General features: G+C 29.9%; 1 protein-coding gene, 1 non-coding gene and 1 pseudogene across 12 annotated transcripts; 2 read left to right on the forward strand and 1 right to left on the reverse strand.

The window, feature by feature from the left end:
• The first annotated feature begins 2,512 nt into the window (after positions 1 to 2,512).
• LOC146938712 (putative L-type lectin-domain containing receptor kinase S.7 pseudogene) lies at positions 2,513 to 4,702 on the forward strand (annotated as a pseudogene). Its single transcript, XR_015031396.1, has one exon. The product of XR_015031396.1 is annotated as a putative L-type lectin-domain containing receptor kinase S.7 pseudogene (transcript).
• A 31-nt stretch (positions 4,703 to 4,733) lies between these two features.
• Positions 4,734 to 4,841, forward strand: LOC146938713 (U6 spliceosomal RNA). Its single transcript, XR_015033886.1, has one exon. It is a non-coding gene; the product is annotated as a U6 spliceosomal RNA (small nuclear RNA).
• Positions 4,842 to 7,260: 2,419 nt separating this feature from the next.
• LOC146938714 (uncharacterized) lies at positions 7,261 to 21,370 on the reverse strand. 10 transcript variants are annotated; one of them, XM_085752596.1, is made up of 6 exons: positions 21,127 to 21,370; positions 19,980 to 20,241; positions 11,476 to 11,547; positions 10,736 to 10,772; positions 10,508 to 10,585; positions 10,155 to 10,435 (listed from the first exon to the last, which is right to left on the reverse strand). In XM_085752596.1, exons 4-6 carry the CDS (start codon positions 10,760 to 10,762, stop codon positions 10,205 to 10,207), a joined length of 336 nt encoding a protein of 111 aa, XP_085608722.1. In that variant the 5' UTR covers positions 10,763 to 10,772; positions 11,476 to 11,547; positions 19,980 to 20,241; positions 21,127 to 21,370; the 3' UTR covers positions 10,155 to 10,204. The 10 variants fall into 10 exon arrangements, 5 of the variants coding, with proteins under 5 accessions (XP_085608722.1, XP_085608721.1, XP_085608719.1 ...); XR_015031401.1 differs by lacking the exons at positions 10,155 to 10,435; positions 10,508 to 10,585; positions 10,736 to 10,772; positions 11,476 to 11,547 and adding exons at positions 7,261 to 7,750; positions 7,943 to 8,080; positions 8,892 to 8,963; XR_015031397.1 differs by lacking the exon at positions 11,476 to 11,547 and having other exon boundaries at positions 10,508 to 10,542; positions 10,634 to 10,772.
• Between the last annotated feature and the right edge of the window lie 3,752 nt (positions 21,371 to 25,122).

Genomic DNA, 25,122 nt, shown 5'->3' on the forward strand with positions numbered 1-25,122 from the left:
ACCTTCACCCGTACACAATGAATAAATCTTTTTAATGTTTTTCTCTACTTAGTGACATCCTTTTTTTTTTTTGTAGATAGGGGACCTTCACCCGTACACAATGAATAAATCTTTTTAATGTTTTTCTCTACTTAGTGATATCCTTTTTTTTTTTGGTAGATAGACGAAATGATAAAGCCATTATAAACTCACACACACAAGTGGAGGTACCGGGGTTCGAACCCCGGTCATGACATCCGGCCTAACAATTTCGGCATTTTGCCAGTTGAGCTAGGACTTCTGGATTACTTAGTGATATCCTTATTGTGTGACATTTTGTTAGGCTTATAAGCAAGAGTATATAACTGTAATCCCATATCATACTTATCTGCAAAGGAGGAAGACAAAACCTATTTCCATTCCTTTGCATACAAGGCTTCAATCGAAGCATCACAAACAATATTATCTATATCAAAAACAACAATCTCGATATTGTTTGATAATGCATAAACAAGATAAATTAAAATGTAACTTACGAGGAAATAAAAGGAGAACCACAACAAAGTACAAAGTTGAAACGTAGACATAGAATGAATTTAGAAGCTTAAATACAACCTCATTGTGTGAAAATGGAAAATACATTGTAAAAGGAAAAGAAATGAAAATATTTACAAAGAATGAAGAAGGAACGATTGACCAATGGCCGGAAACACTTCAAATCTAATCATCACAATCAAACAGTATCACATGAAACCAGTAGATCCAACAATTCTAATAACACCAGAAAAAGAAACATTCACATCGTTATGTCATCCCTACGAAGCGACAAGAATAGGTTTCAAAGAACATACCACGAGGCCATGAAAACAAAGACATGCCAACTAAAAACAAAAACTCTTAGACTTTCATCTCACATCTGAGCTGCAAGTCAAGGGGGCAGATGCACCATATCTGTACAACAACACACCTCATAAGATTTACGCATTGAATTTTTTTCAATCTTAAATACTTTTTTAGACCTATTATTAGAATATGTCTAGATTCATTGTATGTTTGACTTGTAAATATTCATTAGCAATTCATAATTGCTAATGAATATTTACAAGTCAAACATACAATGAATCTAGACATATTCTAATACCTATTGCCTATTAAAATGGCTAAGGGCCTATATGACTTGCATAGTTGTATGGATCTAAAAGTTCAAAACTAAATAGATTATAGATTGTATAGAAAGGAAGGCCACTTAAAAAGAGCTAACATGTCCAATATCAAGGTCTATATGTTGAAGACATCCGAGATGTTTGCCTCATTAGAAAGGATGATGCAACACAAAACACTACCCCATAGTTATCCTAGGAAATTACCATTTTAAAATAAAAGCGATACAGAAAAGATAAAAAGATACAGCAATGCTATATGATACGGATTTATGATGTACGGAATTTGACGAAACATGTAAAATTTAAATTCTAGGCGCATAGCCACAATACAAAGGTGGTTGGAGTTAAAATTGTTTTTCAATAAAATATAATAAAAATATAATTCTCCCATTCCACAATTCACGGGTAGTTGGAATTAGAAGTAGTGGAGTAATTTAAGCACAATTTCTTGTGTATAACTTTTTTTCGTCAAAATTCGTTTGCAATCATTCACACTATTAAGCATTATTCAAAAAGATATGCAAAGATCAGTTTGATGTGATGTGTCTTGAATAATCTTGACGACATAGTATTTTTAGAATTAGAATAACTAAGCAAACTACACTAATATTGATTCCTACATTTTTGGCACATCATCTACTGTATTACATCATGTAGAATCATACTTACATTACTAATGTAATAACTACCTTGTAAGATAAGTTACATCTTAAATTTGCCTTGTTGGTGGAGTTGTATCAACTATCCATGTTCTCCATCACCCTATTGTTAAAGGAATAAGTATTCATGCATGTTTTGGACTTAGTCAGCGGATATCTTGCTCAAACGGCTGAGTTGAAGGAGAAATTGTACTTGTATGGAGTATGGTTGAGTGCTCGATTGACATCTATGTATGTTCTCCACATTTCTATTTTGAGGGAGTGCATCTTTGGCCATGTTTTGCCATTCAAAATGGCCTTGAAGTTATTTCTATCTCTTTTTTTCCCTCTCATTAACCACCTCATTCATCATGTCACATATATACGAAAGTGGTTGTATAACCTTTGGACTTGATCAAATCTATGTTGTAGCTTCTTGGACTCTCATTAAACATTACCACGACCTTAATAATAGCCTCCAAGTCCATTAGGACTTGGTAGCCACGTTCAGTCGTCAACAAAGGGCTAATTTAACCGTCAGTCGATTAGGAGTTGTGACATCCCTATTTATAATACTCATATTTTAATATTTTAGTTTTGTTTTTGAATAAAATATTTTAATATTTTAATGTTAATCAATTATTATATTCTTACTTTGGCAACCGTTGTAATCCCATTCCCACCTTTCCTCTTTTAAAAACACATAACATCAACCGACAACAACAAATGAGTATGACACAACATTATTCACTCCAAACAAACAAACCTACGAACTTCTTACCTCAATGTCTCCAACAACCATCATCATCACGCTCCTCTTCTTCCTCATCCCAACCACACTCTCACAAAACACAACCTTCACCTTCTCTTCTTTCACCCTCCGCAACATCACCCTCCTCGGCGACTCCTTCCTCCGCGGCGGCGTCGTCGGTCTCACACGCTCCACCACCGTCCCTGCTTCCAGCTCCGGCACTCTTCTTTACAATAACCCCATTTCTCTTATACCCAATTCATCTTTCTCTTTCAAAACCAACTTCACTTTCTCTATTACTAACACAAACCCTCCTTCTTCCTCACTCAACCACTTCTCATTCTTCATCAACTCCACCACTAGTTTCATTTCCCTTGATTTTCACACTAACAATAACCATGTTGGTTTTGATTTCAACAATAGTCAAATCCAAAAAACTGTTGATGATACCATTGTTTTCAATTTCACTAGTGGAAACTTGATCACTTCATGGATTGATTATAATGGTTTCAACAAAAACTTGAGTGTTTTCTTAAGCTATGGAAATTCAAGCTTTTCAAGTTCAAAGCCTGAAGAACCTGTTTTGAGTGTTGAATTTGATCTTTCTGAGTATTTCAAGAAGATTGAGATTCTGTATGTGGGGTTTTTGGGTTCTGCTGAAGGAAGTACTGAGCTTCAAGAACTCATGAATTGGAGCTTTGAGTCTTTTCAGTTTCTACCTGTTAATCAAACTAAAAATAAAAATTCAAGCTTTCACCATTTTGGTTATCAAGTTGAGGATATTCCTGCTTCAAACTCAACAAAAAATCATCATAGAAAGAGATTTGTGATTGGTTTATGTGTTGCTATTGTGGGTCCATGTTTTTTCTTTGTTCTGCTTTTGGTTTTAGGGTATGTTTCTTTTAGAAAATGGAGTAGTTTAAACAAGCTTAAGAAGAGTAAAAGTTCTATAGGGTGTCCTAAAGAGTTTGGTTACAGGGAATTGAAGTTTGCTACAAAAGGGTTTCATGGTTCAAGGATAATTGGGAATGGTTCATTTGGAACAGTTTATAAGGCTTTGCTTGTTTCTTCTGGTACAGTTGCTGCTGTTAAAAGATCAAGACATTCACATGAAGGGAAAACCGAGTTTTTATCCGAGTTGTCGATTATAGCTGGTTTAAGGCACAAGAATTTGGTTCAACTTTTAGGTTGGTGTGTTGAGAAAGGTGAATTATTACTTGTGTATGAGTTTATGGTTAATGGTAGTTTAGATAAGTTTCTTCATAGAGAATTATCTCATGAGTGTGATATTTTGTTGAGTTGGGTTCAAAGATTTAACATTGTTGTAGGGTTGGCTTCTGTTTTAGCTTATTTGCATCAAGAATGTGAACAAAGAGTGATTCATAGAGATATTAAGACGGCGAATATATTGTTAGATGCAAATTTGAATCCAAGGTTAGGTGATTTTGGATTGGCAAAGCTTATGGATCATGATATGAGTCCGGTTTCGACATTAACAGCCGGAACAATGGGATACCTAGCTCCGGAGTATCTTCAATACGGTAAAGCAACCGATAAGACCGATGTTTTTAGCTTCGGAGTCGTTGTTCTTGAAGTTGCTTGTGGTAGAAGGCCAATTGAGAAAGAGGGTCAAGAGATGGTGAATTTGGTTGATTTTGTTTGGGGACTTTATTCTCAAGGGAAGTTAATTGAGGCTGTTGATAAGAGATTGAATGGTGAATTTGATGAAGTTGAAATGAAGAAGATGTTGCTATTAGGGTTGAGTTGTGCAAATCCAAATAGTGATGAAAGACCTTCTATGAGAAGAGTTTTGCAAATTCTTAACAATGAAGCTTTGCCTCTTGTTGTGCCTAAAGTGAAACCTTGCCTTAGTTTCTCTTCTGGATTGTTATTGAGTCTTGATGAAATTGTTTCTGATTTTGATGAAAGGTTAAGTTCTAATCAGTTTAGTTGCAAGATCAAAATTGAACCAAGTTGATGTGCAATTTGATTCAATATTCTTTAATTTTTTTTATATATACTTTTGTAAACTCCATTTATGATTCTTGTATTAGTATTAGTCATGAGTTCATTTTGTTTGGAGTTCAAGCTAATCCATTGAACTTCATGTAACCACATTGTATTCAAGACATATAGAAGAAGATTAATATACATTACCTAAATTTACTTAAGTATTGTTTATTTATGTATCTATTGTGTTTAATTTTGTCTCTTCAAAAACATCTGATAAAATTGAAACAATACATGAAAGATTAGTATGACCCCTGTGCAATGATGACACGAACAGAAATACTATTGTGTTTAATTTTTCTTTCTATTTTTGAGTGAATGTATTGAATGTGAAAAGAGAAAACTTTCACCTTTTCTTGACTTCAAACTTTTTTAAAAGCACCCACATGGCCACATGTGTTTGCCAGTGTGCTGATTGGTCTGCTTTTTATCTGACTGATTCAGCATCTACTGTTTTCGTATCCATAAAGCACGGTTGAATGAATCATCATCGTACATAATTTTCATAAAAATTAATCATGTCTCATAACGTATAGTTATTGGTGGGTGAGGCTGAATTTGATTCATTTGATAACTGATTCAATTATTATAATTTAATTTGCATTATTGGTGGCATTTGACTGAAAGCTAGATTCGATTGACTATAATGTAACGGCTAAATATGGCACCCATTGTGATTTTATTTTAGATATGGACATTCACAAAAAAAAAAAAAAAGACAGATAAAAGACATTGAGTAATTGTCCCATGAGCTTAGCTCATTTGGTAAGGGATAATGCATATTATATGCTGGGGCCGTGTTTCAAACTCCGGACATCCCACTTATTCATCTTTAAGGTGAATTTTTCTAGCTGCTAGACTACTTGACCAAAAATAAATAAATAAGACAATGAGTAATCCTAAGAAAAATATACATTTCTTGTGTGATGGTTATCTCCTTATCTTCATGGAGAAAAAAGGACACTGAAAATAATTTTGATAATTTGATTTTAGCAGAAGCATATTAACCGCTTACGTCTAATCCTTTACTTAAACATGTTTATGTGCTAACGAATCATTGCTGTATGGAATTAGTTACGTGTTTGTTAAATGAGAAAACTTACGGTCGAATTAATATTGATGGTTTTAAAGTGTTATATTTGTAAAAAAAAAAGTGTTATAAAATTTCATTTTTGTAAAGAGGTGAACACAATTATATGGTTGAAGTTTTGCTAACAAAGGTTGGTTCAATTGATAGAAGTTGCTTTGATCTTGCAAAGATAAATGTTCAACTTTTATTGTCACCACTAAGACATGGTTGGTGGATAATGTCTTTGAGCTTTGAACGTTCTTTAGATTAATTAACTCTGAGAACCTAACTTACATAAACTTTTTTTTCATAAGAATAATAATATAATTAAAAAAACTTGTCATTTTTTTTAAAGAAAATGCCAACTAGTGTTTTTTGAGCATACATTAAACAACTAAAAAGAATAACTTTTATGCAGAAAATAATGTAATTATTATTTTGAAATGACTTTGATTTGTACTTCAAAGACATATTTTCTATTTGTGTATTTTTTAAGCAACGTCCTTATGACACTTGTTAACATAAGTCATTTTTTATTTAGAGAAGTAGTCGTTATTATTGCTTCAACAAAACAAGTAGCTTAAAAGACCTAGTGTTACGAAAAATATTTAACTAACTTGTTACAATTAAATAACTTAAAAGACGTAAGTGATTCGAAAAAAACTTAAAGAACCAACTTATTATAATTAAATAGTTTAAAGGACATCATGTGTAATTTAGTCTTTTTATTAATAACGGAAAGTATAATGACTGTTTAAAAAATAATCATTTTTGAGGCTTTGTTCTAGTTTTGGGTCTTTAAACTTTTGGACACCGAAATTGATATAGGTAGGAATTTAGGCTTTTAAAATTGGTATACGCATGAATATGAACCCTTGAAATTGGTATATGCAGAAATTTAGGTTCTGAAAGTCTCAAAATTTGAGATTTATTCATATAATTAAGTACAAATTTTTAATTTAAATTAATTTCGGTCCTTAAACATTTCTATTTAATATTTTTGGGAGAATTTTGTCCCCTAAAATTTGGAGGCCTTGCACAAAAGGTCACCTTGCACTTGGTCACAAGAGCCCTTGATTTGAATCGTATCTCTTGAATTTACAACATCAAACTATTACCACACCTCTTGAACAACTTTTGTTTTGGTCGAATGACAAAGGTAAAAAAAAAAAAAAAAAAAAAAAAACAAGAGCACTAAAAACAAGAATCAACATGGGGCATCAAGCCTCAACACAATCTCCAAATTGAGGTGTTTTTCGAAAGGTCACACCTAACCATGAAGAGTGTTTGACCTTTGTCAAGAAATTCGCGCACTAATTTTTCTTTCTAAGCACGTGTTGGAAAGAAATTTTAGGAATACACCAAGTAAAGCCAAAAATCTTCCCCAACAAAGCATATACATACATATGCGAGTGACTTGAATGTTTAAGAAGACAGACGACTTCTGAAGAATCTGTCTTACAAATAATCTGGTTGATAAAGTTGTTGATGAACAAATCAAACCATGATAAACACTAGATAGTTCAACAAAAAGTACACACTTTATCACTCATTAGAGGAGAAGTCAGCTATTCAATCTCCTTATTGTCACAAAGTAAACCGCCAACATCAATATCACTTAAAGCCACCTCTTGAACAACATCAACAACAACAACAACAACAATTATCCTTTAATAACTTAATGTGAAGTAGTTACTTCATCCATCCCAAAATAAGTAACTTAGTTTGACTATGTACAAAGAGAAATGATATTTGTACAATCATTTTTTGACAAATTTTGTAACTAATTTCTATTTCATACTCACATTATATTTTTACTTTCTCTATTTATTGTTTTGATTTTTGTCTCAATACCTTATTTTCTTCGTAAATTTTTGGTTGTTGCAAAAGTTGTTATTAAAATGGTTGTTTAAATAACTTAACTCTTAACAAAACCTCTATAATACCAAGTTTCTATGAAATCCTGGGTTACATGTACAGCTCCAGGATAAGCATTATTCCCAGCGTCTACACCTCCTAGTAACTGAGGAATTATGAGTTGAGCTAAAACTGGAGCCACCTGAATGATAGCATTTGTAACATTCTGAAACAATTCTTGATCCGCTCTACTAGCTTGACCCGCTGCACCCAACACAAGTGCCTAAAAAAGAGTCAATATAAATAACTGCCAAAGAATTTAAATATCGAATTTAAGTAACAGTCAAATAATTACCAACTGAGCATGCGCCACTTGTGTAGCAGCATTAGCTGCATCCAACGCATCGCGATCCGCTATTTGCTTCCACTTTTGCTACATAATATATATATATTTAATAAAGTATAATAAATGTACCTTGAGAGATGAAATTGTTTGCCGTGACGCATCAATTCAGGATGATCACGAATCAGAACAAAGTTTCGATTACAAAGCTCGCAAACGTGACAAAAACTCGCAATCTGAGCTGTTGTCCAGTTAACCATTTCTTTAGATCTACATAATTAAAGAAGAAAAGAAAGTCAAAAAGAGAGAAGAAAGAGTGAAAAGGGAGAGATATTAACAAGCACACACAACTAGCGAGAGAAATTACGAAATTAATACGATCGGTGAAAAAGTGAATATGAAATTAATTAATACGAATAAACAAAAATTTCATGAAATAAACAGTTATTGCAGTGAGAAATTACAAACGCAGACACAGATCGGTGAGAGAGAAATTACAAAATTAATACGATCGGACAAAAAGTGAATACGAAATTAATTAATACGAATAAACAAAAATTTCATGAAATAAATAGTTATTGCAGTGAGAAATTACAAATGCAGAAACAGATCGGTGAGAGAGAAATTACGAAATTAATACGATCGGTGAAAAAGTGAATATGAAATTAATTAATACGAATAAACAAAAATTTCATGAAATTGACAGTTATTTCAGTGAGAAATTACAAATGCAAAAACAGATCGGTGAGAGAGAAATTACGAAATTAATACGATCGGTGAAAAAGTGAATACGAAATTAATTAATAAGAATAAAAAAGTTCATGAAATTGACAGTTATTGCAGTGAGAAATTACAAAAGTAAAAACAGATCGGTGAGAGAGAAATTACGAAATTAATAAGATCGATGAAAAAGTGAATACGAAATTAATTAATACGAATAATTTTTTTTCATGAAATAAACAGTTATTGCAGTGACAAATTACAAACGCAGAAACAAATCTGTGAGAGAGAAATTATGAAATTAATACGATCGGTGAAAATGTGAATAAAATATGATGGAGTGTGGAATTTGAGTACTTACACGTCGATGAAGTGAGGAAGAGAGAAGAGAGACTTAAATCACGCAGCGGAAGTTAACTCACATAGGGGCAATCTGGACATATACTTTGGGAATGAGCATAAACGTTTGGGTAAAGAGCAATTCTCAAAGGATTGTAGACAAGGAGGAGGATCATTAACAAAAGAGAAATGATATTTGTACAATTATTTTTTGACAACTTTTGTAACTACTTTCTATTTCATACTCACAATATATTTTTACTTTCTCTCTTTATTGTTTTGATTTTTGTCTCAATACCTTATTTTCTTTGTAAATTTTTTGTTGTTGCAAAAGTTGTTATTAAAACGGTTGTTCAAATAACATAACTCTATTCTTAGATAAATGATATTTGTACAATCATTTTTTGACAACTTTTGTAACTACTTTCTATTTCATACTCACATTATATTTTTACTTTCTCTCTTTATTGTTTTGATTTTTTGTCTCAATACTTTAATTTCTTTGTAAATTTTTAGTTGTTGCAAAAGTTGTTATTAAAATGGTTGTTCAAATAACATAACTCTATTCGAGAAATGATATTTGCACAATCATTTTTTGACAACTTTTGTAATTATTTCTATTTCATACTCACATTATATTTTTACTTTCTCTCTTTATTGTTTTGATTTTTGTCTCAATACCTTATTTTCTTTATAAATCTTTTGTTGTTGCAAAAGTTGTTATTAAAATGGTTGTTCAAATAACATAACTCATGCTATGATATTTATACAATCACTTTTTGACAACTTTTGTAACTACTTTCTATTTCATTCATACTCACATTATATTTTTATTTTCTGCCTTTATTGTTTTTTTTTTGACAAAACCATTATTGTTTTGATTTTTGTCTCAATACCTTATTTTCTTTGTAAATTTTTTGTTGTTGCAAAAGTTGTTATTAAAATGGTTGTTCAAATAACATAACTCTATTCTTAGAGAAATGATATTTGTACAATCATTTTTTTACAACTTTTGCAACTACTTTCTATTTCATAATCACATTATATTTTTACTTTCTCTCTTTATTGTTTTGATTTTTGTCTCAATACCTTATTTTCTTTGTAAATTTTTTGTTGTTGCAAAAGTTGTTGTTCAAATGGTTGTTCAAATAACACAACTCTATTCTTAGAGGAATGATATTTGTACAATCATTTTTTGACAACTTTTGTAACTACTTTCTATTACATACTCATTATATTTTTACTTTCTATCTTTATTGTTTTGATTTTTGTCTCAACACCTTAGTTTCTTTGTAAATTTTTTGTTGCTGCAAAAGTTGTTATTAAAATGGTTGTTCAAATAACATAACTCTTAACAAAACCTCTATAATACCAAGTATCTATGAAATCCTGTGTTACATATACACCCCCAGGATAAGCATTATTCCCAGTGTCTACACCTCCTGGTAATTGAGGAATTATCACTAGAGCTAAAACAGGTGCCACCTGAATGATCGCATTTGTAACATTCTGAAGCAATTCTTGATCCGTTCCATTAGCTTGACCCGCTCCACCCAATACAAGTGCCTAAAAAAGAGTCAATATAAATAACTGCCTGAGAATTTAAATATTAAATTTAAATAACAGTCAAATAATTACCAAATGAGTCTGCGCCGCTTGTGCAGCAACATTAGCTGCATCCAACGTACGGCGATCCGCTATTTGCTTCCACTTTTGCTACATAAAAAATATATATATATATATAATAAAGTATAATAAATGTACCTTGAGAGATGAAATTGTTTGACCGTGACGCATCAATTTAGGATGATCACGAATCAGAGCAAAGCTTCCATTACAAAGCTCGTAAACGTGACGAAAACTCACAATCTGAGCTGGTGTCCAGTTAGCCATTTCTCCAGATCTACATAATTAAAGAAGAAAAGAAAGTTAAAAAGAGAGAAGAAAGAGTGAAAAGGAAGAGATATTAACAAGCACACTCAACTAGCGATAGATCTACGAAAAAACAGTGAGAGAGAAATTACGAAATTAATTTGATCGGTGAAAAAGTGAATACGAAATTAATTAATACGAATAAACAAAAATGTTATGAAATAAACAGTTATTGCAGTGAGAAATTACAAACGCAGAAACAGATCGATGAGAGAGAAATTACGAAATTAATACGATCGATGAAAAAGTGAATATGAAATTAATTAATACTAATAAACAAAAAATTCATGAAATTGACAGTTATTGCAGTGAGAAATTACAAACGTAGAAACAAATCGGTGAGAGAGAAATTACGAAATTAATACGATCGGTGAAAAAGTGAATACGAAATTAATTAATAAGAATAAAAAAATTCATGAAATTGACAGTTATTGCAGTGAGAAATTACAAAAGTATAAACAGATCGGTGAGAGAGAAATTACGAAATTAATACGATCGGTGAAAAAGTGAATACGAAATTAATTAATACGAATAATTTTTTTCATGAAATAAACAGTTATTGCAGTGACAAATTACAAACGCAGAAACAGATCTGTGAGAGAGAAATTATGAAATTAATACGATCGGTGAAAAAGTGAATAAAATATGATGGAGTGTGGAATTTGAGTACTTACACGTCGATGAAGTGAGGAAGAGAGAAGAGAGACTTAAATCATGCAGCGGAAGTTAACTCACATAGGGGCAATCTGGACATATACTTTGGGAATGAGCATAAACGTTTGGGTAAAGAGCAGTTCTCAAAGGATTGTAGACAAGGATGAGGATCATTAACAAAAGAGAAATGATATTTGGACAATTATTTTTTGACAACTTTTGTAACTACTTTCTATTTCATACTCACAATATATTTTTACTTTCTCTCTTTATTGTTTTGATTTTTGTCTCAATACCTTATTTTCTTTGTAAATTTTTTGTTGTTGCAAAAGTTGTTATTAAAATGGTTGTTCAAATAACATAACTCTATTCTTAGATAAATGATATTTGTACAATTATTTTTTGACAACTTTTGTAACTACTTTCTATTTCATACTCACATTATATTTTTACTTTCTCTCTTTATTGTTTTGATTTTTGTCTCAATACTTTAATTTCTTTGTATATTTTTGGTTGTTGCAAAAGTTGTTATTAAAATGGTTGTTCAAATAACATAACTCTATTCGAGAAATGATATTTGCACAATTATTTTTTGACAACTTTTGTAATCATTACTATTTCATACTCACATTATATTTTTACTTTCTCTCTTTATTGTTTTGATTTTTGTCTCAATACCTTATTTTCTTTGTAAATTTTTTGTTGTTGCAAAAGTTGTTATTAAAATGGTTGTTCAAATAACATAACTCATTCTATGATATTTATACAATCACTTTTTGACAACTTTTGTAACTACTTTCTATTTCATTCATACTCACATTATATTTTTACTTTCTGCCTTTATTTTATTTTTTTTTGACAAAACCTTTATTGTTTTGATTTTTGTCTCAATACCTTATTTTCTTTGTAAATTTTTTGTTGTTGCAAAAGTTGTTATTAAAATGGTTGTTCAAATAACATAACTCTATTCTTAGAGAAATGATATTTGTACAATCATTTTTTTACAACTTTTGTAACTACTTTCTATTTCATAATCACATTATATTTTTACTTTCTCTCTTTATTGTTTTGATTTTTGTCTCAATACCTTATTTTCTTTGTAAATTTTTTGTTGTTGCAAAAGTTGTTGTTAAAATGGTTGTTCAAATAACATAACTCTATTCTTAGAGAAATGATATTTGTACAATCATTTTTTAACAACTTTTGTAACTACTTTCTATTTCATACTCATTATATTTTTACTTTCTATCTTTATTGTTTTGATTTTTGTCTCAACACCTTATTTTCTTTTTAAATTTTTTGTTGCTGCAAAAGTTGTTATTAAAATGGTTGTTCAAATAACATAACTCTATTATTAGGTAAATGATATTTGTACAATCATATTTTGACAACTTTTGTAACTATTTTCTATTTCATACTCACATTATATTTTTACTTTCTCTCTTTATTGTTTTCATTTTTGTCTCAATACCTTATTTTCTTTGTAAATTTTTTGTTGTTGCAAAAGTTGTTATTATAATGGTTGTTCAAATAACATAACTCTAATTATATTAACTAGTTCTTAAAATAAAAGCGCGTAAACATAATAGTAATTAATAATAAACAAGGCATAATAGTTAACATTAGAATATATATATATATATATGTGTGTGTGTGTGTGTGTGTGTGTGTGTGTGTGTGTGTGTGAGATAGAAATTTAAATTAAGTAGACAAAGTTAAGTATATATACATACTCATAATTTTCTTGAATTAATGTTTCGTCCACGACTGCTTCCGTAGCTTAAGTAGGATTATTAGTAGTAGATAAATATATAGTAATAAGTGGAATGACTGATTTTGAATAATGGAATGATGAATTTTATTGATTATTTATAAGTGATACAAGAACCTAAAAAGGGGAACAAAAGCGCAAAGTTAGAGAACTAGCCTATGTTTCATTATGGAAACTCACACGACATTTTTCTTCTATTACAACTTTGTTCATACATCAGTATGACACCTTATTTATAGGCCCAACACCACTACTATTTACTACAACTACTATTCATTCTTACATTTTTTTATTAGTTCACGTGACACCATTAAAGGCTACATCGTTATCACAACACTATTCCTCCACTATTGCCTCCATCTCTTTGTAATTTTTTCATCAAAACACATGGATTTATTCATGCATTTGACAATTGATTCAGCATCTTTCGATTGCATGCACCGTTCACATGAATGATTTAGATTATTTTTTTTGGCTAGGACATAATTCTTCAAGGACACTTGACCTATAATTCACCATTTGCATGCTATCTGTATATAAGGGCAGCTCATAACTTGTCAAAAGTTAAATATCTCTATCTTTGATTGCTTTTCCACTTGTCTTGCTGATTAGTATGAAATTTGATGCCTTGTAAAGTACTTTGATAAATACTTTCAATATTTTGACATTTAGAAAATATACCTGGAAGTTGGTTGGATAAAATTCTTGCATATTGTTCTTCGTTGTATTCTTATTCATTTGGTTCATCCATCAATAGAAATTTTTGATTACTTATTCAAATAACCACAAAGTGTCTGGTTGATTGATTTGTTGAAAAGTCGGTATAGGCTGAATAAAACTTAAAATAAATGGCTCTCGCTTCCGAATATTTCTTCTGAAGGCATGAATTGGTTCCTTAAAATTGATTGGTAATATTGTACCAAAAAAAAATTGATTGGTAATAAACTAATTTCTTCAAGATTTTGTCTTAAATTTAAACGTTCAATAAGTTCAAATTCAAAGATACTAAATTTGGACTTTAGTAATAAACTATTCTTATGAAGTATGGGCATGTATATCTACTTAACTTTATCTACTTAATTTAAGTTTCTATCACATATGTGTTCTAATGTTAACTATTATGCCTTGTTTATTATTATTTACTATTATGTTTAAGTACTTTTAATTTAAGAAATAGTTAATATAATTATCTTATAAAAATGGATGACATAGAACACTTATAAATTACTGAAGATCTGAATTATGAAGGATGTATTTTAATTGATCCTGCTTTATTTCAAAAAAAATACAAAAGGAGGACTTAGACTTAACTAAGGATGCTAATATGAAAGGAAATGAAAGAATTTGAGGAATAATGAAAAGATTCAACCAAAAGGAGAACATTATATATTATAGGAAGTTAATTAAGGAGGCACCAATGGATATAGCAGATGTCCAAGGGCATACCTATATAAAATTTCATACTAATTAGCAAGACAAATGGAAAAGCAACACTTTTTCCTTTAGTGCCACGTTTTTATTTACTTTTACTTTCAAAGTAGTTAATAAGACATCGATCCAAGCATTGAAGCCTACTGAAAGAGTATCTAAGGAGGGCAATTGTTTCTATTACGGTAAGACCAAATATTGGAAGAGAAACTGCCCTAAATGTCTGGAAGATAAGAAAAAATTGAAGTGTACCTCCTTCTTCTTTAGTTATATTTGTTGTAGAAATTAATTTTTCTACTTCTACATTAAAAGAATTAGAAATTGGATGTGGAACTAAGAAGGAGTCGAGCATTGGTGAAAGAGGAAGTCGATCTAAGAGTTGACAATGTAAAAAACGTTATCGCTTGGTTGTTGGAGCTTATTTTTTGACTTTACTTAGTTGTTTAATAATTCAGGTAAAGAACTGTATTATGTACTTGCAATTAGCATGAATATTATTTATGTTTCTTGTTTGGACAAGTTTGTTTTTTTGTTTATAATAAAAGATAAATGTTACTCTATTTATTTGAATAATATTCTCTCTGCTAATGCAATCATGAACAATTGACTTATACCCTTGATCTTGACATGCCAATCTATTACATCATTGCTAAAAGGGTAAAACCAAATGAGTTGAATCCAACTTATCTTTGACATTGTCGCTTATGCCATATAAATGAAAACCACATTCCCAAGCTCCTCAAAGTTGAAATTTTGGACTATTTTTATTTTGAATCATATGAAACATGCCGATCTTGTTTATAAGTAATCTTTATATTCTTTGTATATGTGCTTCACTGATACCTCTTTTAATACACTCTTATTGTTTTAAATAACATTTAATATTTTTTCTAATAGCTTCTTTTTTTAATTCTCTATTAAACAATAATAGTCTTGTTCTTTCTAAATTATTCATATTCTATTTTTTAAATACATTTTTAGATCATTTACTTATTTTGATAATTTGTCAATATCATTTTCTTCAATTTTTTCTAGTTCATTAAATCTAATTGTTTTAGTGTTTGATTTTTTAATTCCAATACCTTTGATATATTTATAGAAGTTCCTAACTTAGTTATTTCATTTCCCTTTGGGTGATAAGTCTTTCCTATGTCTTGAAATAAACATGGAATTTCTATTATTTTATTATATTTCTAAACACAGTACTATCACTATTAGAAAAAGATCAATTAGCGACATAATTTTAAAACAATGACTATATCCGAAGAAATTGAATTAATGTTTAAAGAAATAAATGATGATAAGATAAATAAAAATATTATTCTATTAATAGAAAATACTAATAAAATTCTAGATTATGGTGAACAGTACTATTTACCCTTAATACTATTCATTTTTTACATGATTAATGACACAAGTAATTACATGTTTCATGCATGGCAACACTACTCCTTTATCATGGATTCTTTTTCTTTTAATTGAAGACACGTGTCTTCACACTTGACACTAGCTTCGGTTCAGCCTTCTTCTCATGAATGCACCGTTCACATGCATAGTTATTGCTTCCTTTGATGCTTGAACACAAATCCATTAGGACACTTGTCTTATAATTCATTAATTTTTTGTCTAATGAGTAAAAAGGAACAAAGCTAGTTAGTAGCTTCATATCCTTCTCATTATCTTACTACTTGTTTTGCTTAAGATCAACTTATTTCTTGTCTTGCTAAGAACCATAACTTAAGAATTCATATTAATTGATTGACATTGAGAATATATGCTTGCTAATTAATTAGCAATGATCTTGTTGATTTGTTCTTCACTAAAATATTTCTTCTTTTGCTTAATCCATCAGTGGACAATGATGAGTACTAATTTCAATGAAAAAATGTGTATGGATGGATGATTAGTAGAGAAATCATGATAAGCTGAGTAAAATTTGAGTTAAATACTTCTTTCTCATGCGATATTTCTCTTGAATGCTTGAACTACTTCTTTGAGAGCAACCGAGAACAAGTTAATGGATTAAGCAAAAGAAGTATTTATAATCACTCCTAGAGCTTCGCAGATACTGCATTTAATATGTTTCCATTTGGACTTATTAAATGTATTTTTATAAGCACAATTTTTGAAGAAAGTAACTTGTTCTCGGTTGCACTCAAAGAAGTAGTTCAAGCATTTAAGAGAAATATCACAGGAGAAAGAAGTATTTATCTCAAATTTTACGCAGCTTATCATGATTTCTCTACTAATCATCCAGCCATACACTTTTTCATTAAAATTAGTAATCATCATTGTCCACTAATGGATTAAGCAAAGAAAGAAATGTTTTCGTGAAGAACAAATCAGCAGGATCATTGCTAATCAATTAGCAAGCATATATTCTCAATGTCAATCAATTAATATGAATTCTTATATTAAGGTTCTTAGCAAGACAAAAAATATGTTGATCTTAAGCCAAACAAGTAGTAAGCTAATCAATGAGAAGGATATGCAGCTACTAAAAAGCTTTGAATCTCCTTTTTACTCATTATTAGACAAAGAATTAATGAATTATAAGACAAGTGTCTTAAGTGATTTGTGTTCAAGCATCAAAGGAGGTAGTAACCATGCATGTGAACGGTGCATGCATGAGAAGAAGGTTGAAACTAGTGCCAAATGTGAAGACATGTGTCTTGAAGCAAAAGAAAAAGAAACCATGACAAAGGAGTATCGTTGCCATGCTTGAATCAGGTAAGAAATGAATAGTATTAAGGGTAAATAATACTCATCATAATATAAAATTTTATTAGTATTTTCTATCAATAAAATAATATTTGTATTTACCTCATTCATCACATTATTTATTTCTTTATACATTAATTCGATTTCTTTGAATAAAGTCATTGCTTTAAAATTCTATCGCTAATTGATCTTTTCCTAGTAGTGATAGTATTACATAAGTTTAGAAATAATAAAATAATATAAATTCCATGTTTATTTGAAGACATAGGGAAGACTTACCATCCAAAGAAAAATGAAATAACTAAATTAGGAACTTCTATAAATATATCAAAGGTATTAGAATTAAAAAATCAAACACGAAAAACAATTAGATTTAATGAACTAGAAAAAATTGAAGAAAATGATATTGAAGATAAATTATCATAAAAAATTGAAGAAAAATAGAATATAAATAATTTAGAAAGAACGAGACTGTTGGTGTTTAATAGAGAATCAATAAAAGAAGATATTAGAAAAAATATTAAATATTATTCAAAACAATAAGAAGCCTGTATTAAAAGAGGTATTAGTGAAGGAAATATACAAAGAATATGAAGATTACTTATAAAAGAATAAAATATACTAATAAAAATAGAGAACTTAGAAAGGTACGAGAAAGAACAAAAAAAAAAAGAACAAAAATAAGTATTGTTGAATTTAGTATAAAAGTAAAAGGAATAAAAATAAAAGATTAGGACATAACATATTAGAAAATATTAAGATGTATATGGAACCTTAAATTACCAAATGATATAAAAATAAAGATTTGTGAAGAATATATGGAAAGTTATGTGGACATCAATACTTTACAAAAATGAGATAGACTATACTTTAGAAAATATGATGGATGACATTTAATGGATGAATATATAAGTTTTATGTACACCGAGGGAAATATAATAGATTGAGATTTGATAAAAAAAATAATGAAATTTAGGATTATTTAGATGAAGACTAAAATAATTAAAAGAAAATTAGTAAAAATCACAAGAATTACCAGGTATCATAATTCCTCAAAAAAAAAATTGGTATCATAGCACTAAGATGACTAAACAACTAAGGCTTTGTTTGCGAGTTTGGAGGGGAAGAGAGGGGAAGGTTTGGGAAAAAAAGGAATGAACAAGTGGAAGAAATAGAGGAAAATGGGAGGGGAGGGATATGGGGGGTTAACTTTTCTTCATAATACTAAACCCTCCTCATTTGAGGGAACTAAAAAATTGTATTGGATGAGAGTTTTGAGGGGTTTTGGAGGGTCTATATGAATTTTTTAAATTTAATCTATGTTGTTATATTATTTTTAAAATTAAAAATATAATAATCATATGCATTAATTTATCATTCTCTAAAAAACTATTCTTTTAAATTTTCTGAAAGATTTCTCCATTTTTCCTCATCACAAAGCCTTTCCTTCCCCTCCCCTCCCCTCCAAACTCGCAAACAAAGCCTAAAATGGACAGCTTACTAAAATCTAGTATTTCAGTTGAATAGTGTAGGAGAATAAAATTAATTAAAAATGAATAAATTAAATACAACGTGAAAAACTAGAATTAGAGAGAGAGAGAGAGAGAGAGAGAGAGAGAGAGAGAGAGAGAGAGAGAGAGAGAGAGAGAGAGAGAGAGAGAGAGAGAGAGAGAGAGAGAATTGAATATAAGCATAACTGAAAAATTGCTAATTTAGAACTTAAAATCTTACTAAAAGTACAAGAGATATAATACAAGTGTTATACAAGTGTTTCTGGTGATTTAAATGGCGCTTGACATCATTCAACCATGATTTTATGTGTAATTCTATTAACTCTTGTATTCATTATCTGATATCATTAGTAGCTAAATGAAGTTTGATTGTTGAATGTTGAAAAAGTTCGCTGGATTATTTTTCTTATTTATGTTCTTAAAGCTTTTAACAGTTTTTTTTTTAGGGAAAAGCTTTTATCAGTTGGCCATTATTAATTTGAACTACGGTTCGAATTGTGAAATATAAGTTGAATTTACGAACACTTGAATTACGGAATCCCGTCTTTGTACTTTAGGAATAAATGCAAATCCTTGAAACTAATTAAGAATTTTTGTTCATCTATACATAATTTTGATCATAAATTCACCGATAAATTATGATTTTTTTTAGAATTAATGATTCAGTCGCTAAGAAATTAGGGCAAGAATAATTTAGAAGTCCTATAATAATTCGATAGCATGATTCGACCGTCAAAGTCAAGTCGAAAATTCAAGATAGTTGTCTAATAAAACTAATCCATAACAATTTTATTATTATAAAGTCCAAACCAATTTAAATTTGCTTAATTTTCATTATTGCTATCAAACAAACAAAATAAATTGTTCAATTAAGTGGCAAATACTATTCAATGTCCTTTTATGGATCATCCCACTTTGTTTCTCCTGCTTTAAAAAAAGTGATTCCTTTATATTGTAGGTTTGATTGTCATTAATTAGGACTCTTAATATAGGGCGTCCCTACACTCAATCAAAACAAAATACATCATAATTGAAAGATGACATATAATCAAAACAATGAACATGAAGTATAGAAAAGGGTGACATTAATTACCTTGATTGGTATGAGATAATCGTGCAAATGTCTCACATATAGCCAAAGATGGAAAGTATAGTGTGAGTGATGTGATGATGACAGAAGAAGGGAGAGCACACTCCCAACAAAGGCAAAGACTCTCTTTACAACCATTCCCGGGTTGTGCTCTCTCTCTTCTGTCAACATGAAATGTCTCATCACATATTTCCACAACTATACCAACCAACAAAACCCTTCTTGCCATGCATTCTTCTACATATTAAATATTTTATCAAATCACCTGCAATTATGCACATTTGATAACTCCTTCAGTTTCTTCACAGTATGTTACCTTAAAAATCAGAGACATATATAAATCTTGTCGTTTATTAATTAATTGGTAAGGATAGAATTATTGTTGAAGTCAATAACTTGTTAATAATATTAACTATTTTTTTTATAATATATTTTGACCAGATGATTTAATTTTCTAAAAATTATGCAAGCTTCCCTAGTTATTAGGTATGGCTCAATTTTAATAGCTTTCTGCATATTAATATTTAATATACATATGAGTTTGCTTAGTATGAGAATATCCGGTTACTAAATTTCGAATTTAAAACCCTAAAAAAAAATTCAAATTTAAATTAGCATGCAGAAAATGATTCAAAATTAGAGAGTTCCATTGGATTCTGTACGTTAATAATATCTGAAGTGGTCCAAACGACTTAGACTTGTAAGATTCTTTAAATTAAAAGCATTCATATATAGGTGCTGATATTTGTATTTGAAAATCTCCTTTCTTGATCCAACCTCTAAATAGTTCAATAACAAACATGCATATGAATCTCTAAATAATTTGCTAGTGCTTATTTTGTTTGGAAAGAGCATACCACAGAGTAAGTGTTGAGAAATGGAGAATTGCAAATTTGAGCATGTGAGCTCAGGTGTATCAAAATCTCCTTGTAGCTACCATTTAAAATATAATTATGGGACGATTAATATTTTTCCCTAGGACATGTATATTCCTCTTTAAATAAAGGACTTTTCAATTTATATATATAAAATAAAAAAAAATAAAAACGATTTTATTTATGAGAGTACCAATTGGTATACTACATATATAATTACCCATATAAAATCAAACATCAAATTTAAGGAAATTAATAATTATGGATAAACTCACCTGCGCATACTCATTTCTCTTCACTAAAAAATCAGCCACATCCTATTTCGTTTCTTTCTTTCTTTCTGTGAAAATCTTGCATGAATAAAATCATGTAAAGAAGGAGAAAAAAAATTCTGGTTGAGGAGAATGAAGCGCGAAATAAGGTCTTATAAAAAGGTGGTGAAATATAATGAAGGAAAGGAGAAGAAGTTGAAAGAAAGAACGGAGAGAAAAACGTATGAAATAAAAACTCTATCCAAATTGGAATAGGAATTGAGAGCACCCTAGAAGCGGTTAATATAGACGCATCAAGTTCATTGAACGGTTCACAGGTTAATTTATTCTAAATAAATTAAGATTTGTATCTTTTGATTCTAAATATGATTTTTAGACTAAAATTTATTGTTCAACGCTAGTGTACTCTTTTTGAATGAATTGATTTAGTAAAATTAATTTAGCTATACACGAGTTGAAATTGATTGGTTTATGTTTGTATCCATTCTCGTAAACTTGAGTTGAACAATAAATTTTAGTCTAAAAATCATATTTAGAATCAAAAGATACAAATCTTAATTTTTTTTTTTTTTTTGAAGAAGCTAAAATCAACTTAATGTTATTTTTAATCAATTCTAAAAATAATTACTTATAAACATCTGAATATATAAAAATAAATTATACATTCCAAGTTTAACTAGCAAAATTCCCAAAATTGATAGCATAGACGTTATGACCGAGGTTCGAATCACGACGTCTTCACTTGTATGTGAGAGTTTATAATAACTTTGTCATTTCAACTATTAAAAAAAAATTATACCCTTCTGAAATCAATTTTAGTCATCCGAAATTAAAACCAAACATCAATTTAGGAGGTTTGTGTGAAGTGGTCCTCTTCAAGTTAAATTTGTTGAGTGGTGGGTGGCTGTCAATATTTTTTGGCAGTTTCTATATTATATGTTTTTCCCATTTTGAATGGAAACTCTTCACTGTCACCATTATGCTTGTAGACAAGGCTCAATTGCCATTTGCATTTATCCTTTAAATAAACGCGTATTTGGATAAGCACTTTAATTTATTATTACTTTTTCTGTCCAAATTTTTTTTCTTTTTTATTCTCACATGTTTAATCATATGTTTAAGAAACGTTGTACTATGTGAGCTTAGGTCAATGGAAAAGATATTGCATAATTTATGCCGGACGGACTCGAACTCCAAATACTATAGTTTTTTCACATTTAAACGTGTAAGTTTCAGCTATTAAACTATTAAACAAAAAAATACATCGAACACAAATTATGAATACTTCTTCCGGTTAGATTTTAAATTTTGCTTCGTCACGTTAAACTAAACTCTTCCATTATAAACCCAACCCGGCTGATTTTCTTCCAATATTTTGTATTTCAATATTTCCACAAACTATGATAAAAAAGAAATATATATTTCATTGTTGTAATAGTGCAAACATGTTTGTTTGTTTTTAAAATAAAGGCAACATACCTCTTTTGGTTATTTAAGTTTGACAAAAATATCAGGTTAATCAATAGAATTTTTGTCTAATATATATATATATATATATATATATATATATATATATATATATATTCCTAAAAAATATGTCTGTTTTAGCTTTTAAAAAGTGTTTTAACATATTTTTTTATTGTTGATAATCCGATTCTTTTGTTTTTGAGCAATGATAATCCGATTCTTAAAAAAATGAATCTTAATAATTCGAAAATGGATCAAAATGTAAATAAAATTTAACCTAGAATTTTCTACACTCAGAAAACTTTGACCATGATAATAAAAAGTGTACAAATATTTTTTCTCTGTATCGTGTCGTCACACTACATGATCTAAATTAAATACACAGTAATGTTGTGTTTAGTTCTGCGTCAGCATAGCATCGTAAAACACACGTTAATTATAAGATACATAAAATATATTTTACGACACTTGACGTAAGAGAAGATATTTTTTCATTCTTTTGGTGTTGAAAGTGCGTTTGAGGGGGAAGCAGAGACAGGTGCCAAAAGTTAATGTCAAATTAAAGTTGATAATGATTTGTACTCGATACACTCTAACTAATCAATAATAACATTGTGGCAACAAAGTAAATGTATGTGTATAGACTCTAGACACACAACAACAGTTTTGATATCAAAAAAATCTTTGGTCAAAAAAATCTATTAAGTGATTTCACGATTTTGTCCCGTTAGTATGCATGGTTATTTCGTACTCGCAACCATGAATAGATATTTGTTAGTAGTAACACAAGTTCATGTGGCTTAACCCACCATCCTTATATATATATATATATATCCATGTGGCATGATCATTATGGGTTGTTCAAAAGTTGATTAATCCAACGGTGGTCCAATTTTTAGCTAGTTTGAAAAAGAAAATAATGTGGCGGACACTTCATGGTATGGTGTATACATCTTGAGGTAGAAAGAAATTGATACGAATAAAGTGATATGTTAAATAAATATTGTGAAATATTTTTTTTGAAGAAGAATATTGTGAAATATTAAATATATAAATATCATCTGTTTTTAAAGAAAATATACAAATATCATTGTTGCTTAAGAAAATACAACTATTGTGGAATATTATATCACTTTTACACATTAGACCTTTTAGATTGGTTGATTTAGACAATAAAATATACCAGGGTTTTTTTTTAAACTAAAGTATCTCTTCATACAACTGCAAAGACTAATTTCTCAATATAACTGAGATTCATTTAAGGTGTTGGTCTCTTCCTACGAGTGCTTTTTTATATACATTGACTATGGATTGAACTCTTGATTTAATGGTTAAGTGATCCAAATATCTACAAGTTATGTCACACTATATTGATAAACTACATTGATGTTTGATTAGTTATTATGATATGAGTAATGATACATTGACCACCCTATGTGGCAACCCTCCATTGTACACTTTTATGTGGCATTTGTTCAGTGGATGAGAGAGAAATGAATTGATAAAAGGGAAGAAAAATATGAATAAAATATGTCATTTGGAGTGGTATACGAGTGGTGTGGAAAAAAAAGGTGTCAACCCATAATTTTGCTCTATGATTAAAGGAGTAAATACTCAACTTAGTCCCTAAATTTTAACGCGTCGGCCAACTTAGTCCCTCAATTATACGAAATTTCTAATTAGTCCCTGAATTTGTAAATTGTCAATCAATTTCGTCCTTCTGTCCAAACGGATGGTTAACGGGCTGACGTGGCCGTTAACCTCTCACATGTCATACGCCACGTAGGCAGGGACTAATTTGGCCGAAAATAACAAACATTTTTAAGGACTAAATTGATTGATTTGCAGAAATTTTTTTGGCTTCTTCCCAAACAGCTCTTTTCTTCCCCAACGTATCTGTCTTCCCCAATTGTATAAAATTGGAACCCTAATTAAACAATATGCAATCTACATTCTAATTAAATGGGAATATGGGAAAAAACTGTTATTAAAGTCGAGCTTCATCTTCAAGCTCCAACTTTAATGGTGATGAAAAGAGGTTGAAGATGATTCAGAAATGTAACCTTCAAATACATCCCTAAGTAATATTAAAAACCATCAAATAAGTCCCTGAATTTTTTAAACATATATCAAATAGATCCTTGAAATTACAGAACACACAAATTGAAACTGAAATATTATATAGGCAAAAGTCATAGGTCATAAGTCATAAGTCTGAGAAATTACATAGGCAAAAGCAACCCAATTTTGGGGCATTAACAAGTCGTAAGTCTTAAACGGCAAGTTAAGCAAACAGAAACCCAACTATGGGGCATAATTCAAACAAGCCTAGATATTACAAATCCAAAACATCTATTAAACTCCAGGAAGCATCACTTCTTTGGAAATCCGGGAGTTGGTATAAACTCCATGAATTTAGTAGGTTGAGTCGAACCGAGTGGACCATAGGTAGGATATGGAACCCTAATCATGCCAGCAGGAGGTTGATGAGCTGGTGCAGGACCCCTCATTGGTGTTTGCTTAGGCCTATCA

The sequence above is a fragment of the Medicago sativa genome, chromosome 3 (assembly GCF_051527215.1).
Source record: "Medicago sativa cultivar Bolivia chromosome 3, Bolivia_mono, whole genome shotgun sequence".
Classification (NCBI taxonomy): Eukaryota; Viridiplantae; Streptophyta; class Magnoliopsida; order Fabales; family Fabaceae; genus Medicago; species Medicago sativa.

Bases quoted from the DNA above. Each gene is read 5' to 3' on its own strand.
- LOC146938714 (XM_085752592.1), bottom strand. From the start codon at position 10,762: ATGGCTAACTGGACACCAGCTCAGATTGTGAGTTTTCGTCACGTTTAC. The intron at 10,436-10,633 runs GTACATTTATTA...ACTCTTTTTTAG, and splicing joins AAACAATTTCATCTCTCAAG to GCACTTGTATTGGGTGGAGC.